The sequence below is a fragment of the Chelonus insularis genome, unplaced genomic scaffold (genome assembly GCF_013357705.1).
Source record: "Chelonus insularis isolate UGA/USDA-ARS -01 unplaced genomic scaffold, ASM1335770v1 contig_135_pilon, whole genome shotgun sequence".
NCBI lineage: Eukaryota > Metazoa > Arthropoda > Insecta > Hymenoptera > Braconidae > Chelonus > Chelonus insularis.
Window position 1 is genome coordinate 1,751,677 of NW_023276376.1, and position 10,878 is coordinate 1,762,554.

The following is a 10,878-nucleotide window of genomic DNA, read 5'->3' on the forward strand; positions in this document are numbered from 1 at the left end:
ACCTTGAAGCAGTAATCTCTCTTCTGATTGGTCTGTTTGTTTGCATTTAAGTGTGAAATGAAAAGAAAGCCGTTACAAGCAGCATCCGTAGTTAGACTTCCAAGTGTTTACCAGTTATTTCCCTGTTAAAACCGGTGAAATCGTTTAAATTGATGTAGAAAAGTTAGGAAGTCCATGTTGAGCATGTGAAAAGTGAAAATTTGAAACGTACAAATCTAAAAACATCCATTTAATAAGTGATATTTGATTTGTTAGCTTTTAATGATTTACAATTGAGAGTGCTAAAGATCCATTCGTATTTTTTTAATTTGTCTCATTAAGTGCAATAATAAGGTTTTGAAATATCAAAATAATCATGTCAACTCCAACAAAAATATCAGCTAGCCCTATTGGTGCAAAAGAAGGAACAAGAGTAATTTTACGAGAAATAACTGCATCTCTTCACAATTCACCACCTTTAAAAGTAGCAAATAAGGTAATTAATGTTTGTAAATACATTATTGAGATTATAAGATCAATTATTGATCACGTAATAAATTCATGAAGAATATTTAAGCAGACAATAATAATGTAAGAACTAAATCAACAAAAAAAGGTTTTGTTTTTATGTATGTCTATATTGCTTTGCTTTTATTTAAATTAATCATTATTTCTTTGTAAGCTCTATTTAACATCTGACAGAAGTCAAAAGTGTCCAATGAATCGCTTGTCTGTGTCTAAAAATAAGTTCCCTACACGTGCCGGCTGAATAAATATAAAAATACATTATGTGATTTTTTTTAACTTCCATTAGTTATCAAACACTTACAAGGTTTTCCTAATGTATTAGTATGAATTTGGCATCAATTTTGACTACTTGTCATCTCAATAAAAAAACCTCTTAGAGGTTAATGTCCTACACTACGTGGTTCACGTTTGGAGCGTTGAAATTCGTAGCACGTGTTTCAGCTGAAAATTCTCTTCCAATGGAATCTGTAGGTTTTTTAATTGGGTATACCATACACAACATAACTTATCTTTTTGTTTATAAAGTCAATAACTAACCTAAAGATAGCGCCACTTTGTTAGATAACCGCTCTTTCCGTCGTTTTTTACCTTGTTTCCACTTCCATGCAACTTCCATAGTTGGTGATCACCATCGAGTATGATGTCAAGTCGTTGTTCGGAGTGTGCGCGATCCGATAGTACAGTTGGTGTTGCGGCAAGTGTTAATCCCGTACAATGATTCTATCATTAAGAAATGGGCCAACTTAAATTCCATTAAAATAAAGACAATCTGTCAGTCTATCAAGCTTCCAAAGCTTTCGTTAGACGTCTACGTGACAATTGTTTTCAAGCCATAAATTACCAAGACCGTGGAATTATATAGTATTTTGGAAAAAAAGAGGTGAGCTGTCTTCTCTTCATTTTCCGCATTTCCGTGTGAATGTGTATGTGTGAGAACATAATCTATGTATAGATATGTGTTGAAAACGTGTAGGCAAGAAAATCGACTTAAACTTTACGTCAAAGTTTTAATATTGAAAGTACTTGAAGCTTTTTCAATTATTTTTACAAAACAATCTTAGCCCCTGTTGATGTTTTTCATTCTAAAAAAGCTTATGAGACGTCAGAAAATAAAGAGGAAAAAATAAAAGATAGTTCACGTAAAACAAAAAAAAGTTGAAAATACACAAGGTTTCGTAGTCTTATCCAGATGGGAATGAGTCATGCTGTCTCCGTAGCTGTCACGGACGCTCCTTATAGAGATTCTCTCATGATCACCAAGATTTCTTTGTCCTTGTCAAATGCACTACGCTCCACTTAAATTCAGCCCACATGATGATGGGGAATTACATCGTAAATTAAGGAATATTAATGTAATTGCATAATTATCAGCATTGCAGACTTTTTCTTTCTACCATATTTTTATCTTTATTATCTCTCAGTTCCACCTACTCTCATTTATATTTTTTAGATAGAAAGTTAGTAGGATAAAAATAAATTTTTAAACATTGATTAAATAAAAAATGTCACGCTTCTTAAATTTAATTGAACTTTAATGATTGTTGTACATGTAGATGATCAATTTTTATTTTTAAGGTCAAGTATTTTATCTTGATCAAATAATGCAGTTTAATGTTTAGTCAACTGATATCGTTAAAACAAAATAAAATGAATAATTTTTATTATCATAAAATAAAATAAGTTATCAATAATTGATAATTTAAATTAAATTTTTTCATTTTTTTGAGTAAAAATTTTGAATTTTGACTTACTAGTAAAATAAAGATTTATCTATATCGACGAGTTGAGTTTTACAAAATCTAAAAATGAAAAAAAGGAAAATTTATTTTGTCTGGAAATGACTCAATGAAAGTTGAATGCACCTATAAACGTTGTTGGTTTTTTTTAAAAATATTAAAAGGATGGAAACAGATGTGGGGTGAACCCAATGTATATTGGATGTAAATATGGAACAGAATTTGTCGGGGATTTAACATCTTGACAGTTCAGTTAGGACTGTGAAGCCATGGGGAATTTCTTTCGAAAGGTAGCTCCTTATAAGTCAATTTTATTAAAATAGTTTTTATTTAATGATTTTCAATAATTCTTGTAAATAAGTACATAAACAACAAACAAGAATCTAACATCAGTAGTTCCATATTTTGTGTTATCTTAATTGTTATTCATCATGCAATCACTGCAAAGGTTTTTCATCAATTTGATATTTATACTTTCTCTTAACGACTTTTTCTTTCTGATCTTCCTTTCATTCAGTAATTATTTGAAACTGACTCACCTGTGTGTCCATTACACGTGTGCTGATTTACGCGCGAAACTCACTGCCTGACACATAAACATGTCATCATCATGCGTGCGAGACGCGACATATTACATTTACATTTATTTTATAAAGAACAATTAAAAAATATAAAAATAATTTAAAACTATCTCGTGTGACTGCGGACCGACATTGTTATAATTTTTAACTGCAGGCTTACAGAGAAATTACTGAGTAGGTATGATATGGTTTTCGTTGTCTTATTGTAAATATAACATCCACTGTCTTGCTCTCGATATTTTTATAATTAGCTAGCAGCTAGATGATTGCGCAATTGGCAGGACCGCAGATTTCTAGCGTCAGCTGACTGTTTTTACCTTGGAAAAAATAATAGTTTTCAGTTTACCGAGTGTAGAGTCAAGAAATACATTAAAATATTATCGTATTGTTGTGAAAAAGTATCAAACTTGAATAATAAATTTTATACTCAGTTATTAACATTAATTCTGGTCATGGATTTGATCAATCGATTATTGAATCGTCATTCACCCAATACTTCTGCTTCAACATCACCAGAACCTCCATCAGACTTATTTGTACCGAAGGTATACGTGTCAATATTTGATTAGATAAACTAAAATAGATGTTCATGAATCAATTAGACTTTTAAATATTTTGTTGAACATCAACACCTATGAATTTAAATTATTTGTCTATAGAACTTAATTAATTAATCATTTTCAACTTTTTCGAAGATGATCTAGAAAGTAATGTTAGGTATTTCCAAGTTTGGGAATATATTTGTTTATATTGTAATATTGTTCTTAATGTATTTTTTTGATAGAGCAAGTGTCAATAATGAAATACAAAGTTAAAATAAACATTTTCTAGGCATTTTGGAACCTGTCCAATATTTTGTTTCTATTCCTTTGTTTTTAGTTAAAACTATTAACTAATATTCAGTAATTTGTTTTCAATAATTCCGATGATCCATTTATCAATTAGTCATGTATCATAAATTACTTTCTTTTAATAAAATTCAAATGAAATCTTACCTTTTTAAATTTGAATTTTTACTAGGCATCTTCATAAAGATATAAATTCTTAAAGATATATATTCTTTATATATTAAGAACGACAACAATGAAAAATAAAAATTCTATTTATACTATTCTTTTCTATAATTAAAGTCTATTCATATTTAAAATTACTAATGTCTTTTATTTTTATTCACAGAGTGGGAACGAAACCATCCTCAAGGCTAGTCCAGAGCACGAAGTTAAAGTGAAATTTGCTCGAGAATTCGCTGATGCTGAAGCATATCCACCCGGACGTAAAACTACAGAGAATAGTTTATCTTCAGCAAGTAGTTTCTTAAGTGTGACATCTACACTCAGCACCAAGAGTAGCAGTGGAATTTGTTTGGACAGCCCAGCAAGATCAAACGATTCCTACACTAATCTAGAAGTCCCTGGACTGGATGAATTAATATCAGCTTGTGAGAAAATCCGCTTAGACAACACAAATCCTATAGTAGCAGGTGGAGATCATTCATTTGCTGACGCAACATTCACTTCAGCTACAGACGAATTACAATTGGATCAAACTTTTGATCTTGCAAGATCAGGAAGAGTTTCTCCAAGTATTAATGATGCTACTCAGTTCTTGGAAAAGAATTGTAATACGACCTATGCTGCATCTAATCCTCCAAGTCCTAGTTTAAATCGTAATACAGAGCTTGATACATTGCAGAAGAGTTTTCACAGTAGTGATGTTTTACAGAACAGCCCAGTAAATAACTCTGTCGAGTATGAAACAGCAAGTGAAACTTTTTTGCAGTCAAAATTAAGTAACGAATCGATTCATTTATCGGTCTCAAAACATCAATTGATAGAATCGTCAGCAGCAGAAATTTCTACTGATCTAACAGCGAATGAACCTATATCTGAAACAACAAATTTTTCAACAGTAACTACTAATGATTCAGCTAATGTTGATGGTGAATTTAAAGTACCATTTCCTGTGAAAGCTCCTAAGATACAAGAAAATATAAATAATCAAACTATTACTATTGAACCTATCCAGGTAAATCATAATCTCAGTACTATTTTTGAGCGCTCGAATGAAGCAATCTCTTCGACTAACGTATCATCTTGCTTAGAGAGCACTCTAGGAAAGAGCAATCAGACTGTAAATGAATCGATTACTTATGTGATCGAACCAGTCGAAAAAAATAAAGTTTGTGAGAATTCAACAGAAAAAGAAACTCTTGAAGGGAAACGTTTGCCTGATATTTCAGTAGTACAACAAGCACCAAAGGATATTGATGATAAGGTAAACCTTTCAGTGAAAAAAGAATCAGAGCTAGTTGAAGAAAATAAATTGTTTAGTGAAAATAAAGAAGAGATTGAAACTGGAGATTGTGATTTAGATTCCACTATTGTGTTAGATTCAAATATTGATTTTTCTTCGGAATTAGAAGGCAATCAAAAAGAATCTGATAATTCTGAAGAAGTAAAAGAGGTTGAAAAAATAGAACCTAGTTCCGTAGCTTTGCACACAGAGAATTTAAATTTACCTCAAGATTACGGTGAATTCACACCGCAGCGTCAAAGTACAAGTTTAAATTGTATAGCTTTAAAACAGAATTCAGAGGTAGAACAGTGTTTGAAGAATCGTGAAGCATCTGAATCTCAATTCTTTGATGCACAAAATTCTACGTTGAATATTCCTAGTGAATTTGAAAAGCTAGAAGCTCAATCACAAAGTATTGCTAATGATACTATTGATAATACATCAATAGAACTTATTGATGAACCTGAGCAATTCGTTTCTGCATCAAACGATCGTAAGTTATTCAAATAAAAATAGATAAAATTTATCTAAAATTTTTACGTTTATTGGCGTTCTTTAAATAATAGTTAATACTTATGTGAAATAATTAATAATAGGAATTTAATTGAATGATAAAGATTTTTACTCTTAATATTTTTATTCATCATAATTCAATTGTAAAATTATAAAAGTAATACCAATCAAGCTTATAGGTAACCGATGATAAATAATTAATTGTCATATTTTTTTTTGGTTTCAGTTTTCCGTGATCCTACGAATTTTGATTTCCTGTTAACAAAAACAGAACAAAAAAATTTGAGTGATAGACTTAGAGATTCTCTCTACCAAAAATTTGATCCACTGGTGTCAAACACCAGTATGTTACCTCAAGGTAATGGCGCGGCTACGCCATCAAATGATGAACGGAATGGCGAAAAAGACATATCCGTGCCTAATATTGGAACGCCTAAGCGTAATCCTGCCATTGCGGCTATTGATAGATTACTTTTTTATAGTCCTATGACTCCGGGTATTCAAAAGAATGAAGAATCTGAGAAAATCGTAAGTTTTCAATATTAAAAAACTTCTACATTTATTCAAGAGAACTGAAAATAATTATAAGATTTTTTAATTAAATTTTTTTAACAGGAATCTCCTGAAAAAAATACTTCGAATACTGTTCCTGTCGTTGACTCTGCCATGGCAAAAGAGTTAGAATTAGTTAAAGCGACAGTTTTACAGTTGGAAGAACAATTAGAAAAAGAAAAGGAAGAAAATAAAAATTATCAGAAACAAAAAGAAGATCTCCAAGAAACAATTAATCAATTACAAAAGCAGATAGCTAAAGAAATAAAACATAAGAATCAGATAAAGTAAGTGGGTTGATAATAAAGTAATTGTTGTTTTAATTCATTTTCCGAATTTTTTATTTTTTTATACTAATTTTATATATTTAATAGTGTCGTTGTTGATGAGTATGAAAAATCGATAAGTCGATTGGTAGCGGAGAGAGAAAAAGATCGGAAAAATCAAGATGCAGAAAAAACAGCGCTTTTAGAAGAACTTCAAGAAGTTAAAAATCATTTGGCTGCTTCTGAAGCAGCTTTTAATGACGTTCATGCAAAATATGAACGATTAAAAGTTGTTTGTACAACGTCAAAAAATAATGAAATTGCCCTTAAAGAGAGTATTGCTGAAAATGTAGCAACTATTAAAGCTTTAGAACATCGGTACGAGCAAGTTAAAATTCATGCGGCAGCACGACTTGATAAGTAAGTATTTTAATTCACGTTTTAAATATAAATAATAAATTTTATGTTTTAATTAATTAATTATCATGATTTCTTTTAGAGCAAATGAAGAATTAAATGCAATATATAAACAGCATGAATCAGAAATTTTAAAACTACGAGCAATGTTAAGGAAGGAGGAACTAAAAAGCAATTCTTTAACAGAAATGATCGAACAAAAAGTAAAAGAAAACAAAGAACTGACGAAAATCTTGGATGAATTGCTTGGAAGAGGTAATTTAGTAGATAAATAAGGAGAGGTTTACTTAAAAAGAATTATTATTATCATTATTTAAGGAACAAAAGATAATGTTCAAAATATTTTTTTGTTAATTTATAAAACGAGTAAAGTTTTTATTTAATTATAAGTTTCGTGCACATTTTTGCACGATAAAAAATTTAAAAAAATCACATTAATATTATATCGTGTATTGTAGAGTTAGACTTTTGTTTTAATTTTGTACTCAACTTCTTTTATTATTTGAGATAAATAAAAAACTCAGTAAAATAATATAAAATTATATCTAAGGTGTATCTAATGTATCTGTCATAAGTGTAAATTGTTGTTTTAAAGATAAGATGAGGATAAAAAAATTAGTCATAAAAATTTGTATTTTTTCTGAGGTGCCGCCTTTTTATTATCAATTATTTATAATTTGCAAAAAATATACTATTTTATTGCTAATAAAAATAGATGTAGTAGTACAGTTATTTTTTTCACTTACAAAGTTAAACGTACAATGATGAGGTCTTAACGAGTTATCACTCAAAAATCGTCCTTTAACAAGTCCTTTGAATGGTCTAATTTTCATTGACCACATTCAAAAATATATTATAAAATAAAACCATTGTTTAATAAAAATAATTAAGCTAATTACATTTTATTATTACAATACCGTTATCAAAAAATTCACATCACCAGGTAAATTATTTTCACTATCTATTCGCATTTTCCATCATTGATGAGGAGTACGTAATGCTTAGCTAGTTTTAACATACGATCACTTGTACTGCCAGGCCTTTTTACTGCATGTTTATTCTCTAAGTCTGGCATACATCTTCTCACTGTTCGTGCCAATTCCATCGCATATTGTTTAAACTTTGGATGAGTCAATGTAATTCCTTTGGATCGTAGAGCTTCGTTAACAGCCCATAACAATTTCTGAAAAAAAAAAGTTTTTGTCATTATCTTCTTTAGATAACTTCAAAACTATGAACCATTCGAAAAAAAAAAATTTTTTAAAAGTTTGATTGCAATTATTTCGTATCTCATTAAACTAAATTTCTTTTGAAAAAGTTATATGTTGGGTTCATTAAAAAAAAACTTACAATTATAAGTTACTAGAATAAATTTTTGTTCATCTTTTGCATGGATAATTAGTGAAACAGAGTAAAGAAGACTATTTAAAAGTTTCCATCATCTTACCTTTCTATTAACTTCACTAAGTTCAGTTTTAACTGGCTGTGATAAAGATTCACTTCTTTTAATCACAGTTACTGCAGAATTTTTTTCTGTCCATGAATCTTTATTATTTTCTAAATTATATGGACAATCAAATGATAAACTTTTGGGTTTTTTCGATCTCGGCCCTTCAAGTTCTTCTTCACATTTCCTTTTTTTCATCTCGTCGTTGATATTATCATTTTTCTTCGAAGGGGTTGGAAATAATGCTCTTTTTATTTTCTGAGAATCACTCAATGAAGGCATTTGACTCAATTTACTCGGTCCAGCTCGAACATTTGTAGGACTTTGAAATAACGCTCGCTTGGAAGTTTCCAATTTAGATTTACAAGGGCTTGGACTATTCATCAGCAACCTTCTACATAATTTTTTTTTAGTCGAACTTCTTGGACTTTTTCCACGTGAATTTTTACCTCTTGGACTTTTTCCACGAGGACTTTTTCCTTTTCTAATCATAGGTTTCTTCAAATTGAGAACAAGCTGTTTCTTTTCTGCCATCCCTTGTAAATTTGCACTAGAAAATGTCCTTCTTCTTCTCGCTAAATGGCTTAATCTTTTTCCAGGACTTTTACCTAAAAGGCTTTTTTTCTTCGTGCTTGTTGGGATTTGCTTTACGAACCATGAGGTACATGTAGATTGAGTTTCATTATGTATATATCTCGCACATAATTTCAATGTCAAATTTTCAAATTCTTCTATATATTTATTTCTGTTATAATAAATACCTTGTGCTCTATGTTTATAAGCTGCCGGCCAAGATATCGATTCAATTTCAGTTTCGCTAGCTGTCTGGTAGATAGCTAAATGTCTTTTTGGTTTTTCGTTGAAGGTTACGGACTTTGTATCTTTATAATTTAATTCGATTTCTGTACTTATTGAAGCAGTATTTGTTGATGTGCTTGATAAACTTAATTCACTTCCAGTCATACTTTCCACCATATTTGGTTCAGTATTATTTAATATTAATTTATTCAAACTTTGACTAAAATCATCACTAGACGCTTCTGACTTAATTGCTAAAGCTGAACTACTAGAATTATCACAAGCGTCAAAAGCATTGGTTAAATTTCTTAAACTTCTAGCCCTTGGTGAAGGATATTTAATATTAACTTCATCATTTGTTTTTTGTACATTATTAATAGCTGCATCTTCACTTGGAGCTTTGTCATTTTTCCATGGATCAACCCAAAATAAATTCTTATTTTGTTTGATATATGTTAAAAAATCTGAACAATCATTTTGACATATTGTTAACCGTGGAGGAGGTGGTACTCCTGTTAAAAATTTATTTATTCTATGTAATAAATAACTATCTGATTGTGTGATTCGTTCTTCTTGTGTAACTTCTCGAGGTGTAACAATTGGTGGTTGTAAAGGTTGAGATAAAATTCGTCTAAATGGTCTGGATGTTGTATTAGTATTATCTTCATCGTCACTGTTAAACAGCTCGGGACTGGATACGTCATTATTTGCATTGTTAAAGTTTTTAACCTTCTTTGGAGTTTCTGTAGTTTCAGAATAATTACAATCCATTGTCTCTTCATTCAAGTAAACCACCTTTTGTGGCCCGGGTTCGTAAAAAACAAATTTTGTCGTTGTGTCTTCATTTGTCTTATCCGTAGTTGCTAAAAAGAAACATTACGCAATGTATTAGTTGACTGGAAATAAATTAAATTCAAGTATAATGTGAATGAAATTATAAGTGTCTCGTTAAGTAAGTATATTTGAGATTATTTACCATTTATAGATGAACTTAAAGCAAGATCTTCTTCTAAAATTGAAGAATTAACTGTTGAATGAACTGAAAGTGCTTCAGATCCCTCTCGAAAATTCATAGAGGGGCAATTTTCACTATGCATCGTGTCAATACTCTAACTTTTTCTACTTCTAACCAATATATTATTATAAAAATTTTATAAAATTTTTATTTTTTTAAAATATATACTTTAAATTGATTCAAGAATTCATTTTTTATCGAATAATTAATATCAATATTGAATTATTCCACTTAATATTAAATTTCACTGTAGGAAGCACAAAAAATTATTCTATCCGATTTCATAAAAACATAAATATAATTTATTGTCCTACTTTCATTGTTATTAAAAATTTTTTAATTATTAGCAAGTTGGTTTTAGGTTGATAAAAATCACGTTTCTGCTGAATTGTAAAATATATAACACATGATTTCACATCTACATCTCCAACTTGACCTCCCTGACGATTTACTCACACTACAATGCATTAGCACAACTTATACATGCGCGGGATGTATGTTTACATGTTTATTTAGATTACAATTGTAATGAGTAAATCTTGATAAAAATTATATTCAGTTTGAATAACTTATAAAATTTAACAATCAATAGAATATTGAATAATTAGAAGATTGTTTAATCACACTTTTTTAAGTATAAATGCTCGTTAATCGACAATAAATTTATTATCCACGTCTACTCCTATTTATATACGCTCTTCGATTGGTTAGACACACTGACAGATGTCAATTATATATATAGTTAGTGTTA

At 29.8% G+C, this 10,878-nt stretch overlaps 2 protein-coding genes across 3 annotated transcripts; one reads left to right on the forward strand and one right to left on the reverse strand.

Annotated features, from left to right (window-relative positions):
• The first annotated feature begins 58 nt into the window (after positions 1 to 58).
• On the forward strand, positions 59 to 7,225 carry tacc (transforming acidic coiled-coil protein). 2 transcript variants are annotated; one of them, XM_035095903.1, is made up of 6 exons: positions 59 to 475; positions 4,001 to 5,612; positions 5,859 to 6,160; positions 6,248 to 6,471; positions 6,559 to 6,870; positions 6,950 to 7,225. In XM_035095903.1, the coding sequence occupies exons 1-6, from the start codon at positions 356 to 358 to the stop codon at positions 7,140 to 7,142; spliced, it is 2,763 nt and encodes a 920-aa protein (XP_034951794.1). In that variant the 5' UTR covers positions 59 to 355; the 3' UTR covers positions 7,143 to 7,225. The 2 variants fall into 2 exon arrangements, with proteins under 2 accessions (XP_034951794.1, XP_034951795.1); XM_035095904.1 differs by lacking the exon at positions 59 to 475 and adding an exon at positions 3,182 to 3,369.
• Positions 7,226 to 7,501: 276 nt separating this feature from the next.
• On the reverse strand, positions 7,502 to 10,867 carry mi (minus). Its single transcript, XM_035095908.1, has 3 exons — positions 10,089 to 10,867; positions 8,315 to 9,975; positions 7,502 to 8,050 (listed from the first exon to the last, which is right to left on the reverse strand). Exons 1-3 carry the CDS (start codon positions 10,207 to 10,209, stop codon positions 7,829 to 7,831), a joined length of 2,004 nt encoding a protein of 667 aa, XP_034951799.1. The 5' UTR covers positions 10,210 to 10,867; the 3' UTR covers positions 7,502 to 7,828.
• Between the last annotated feature and the right edge of the window lie 11 nt (positions 10,868 to 10,878).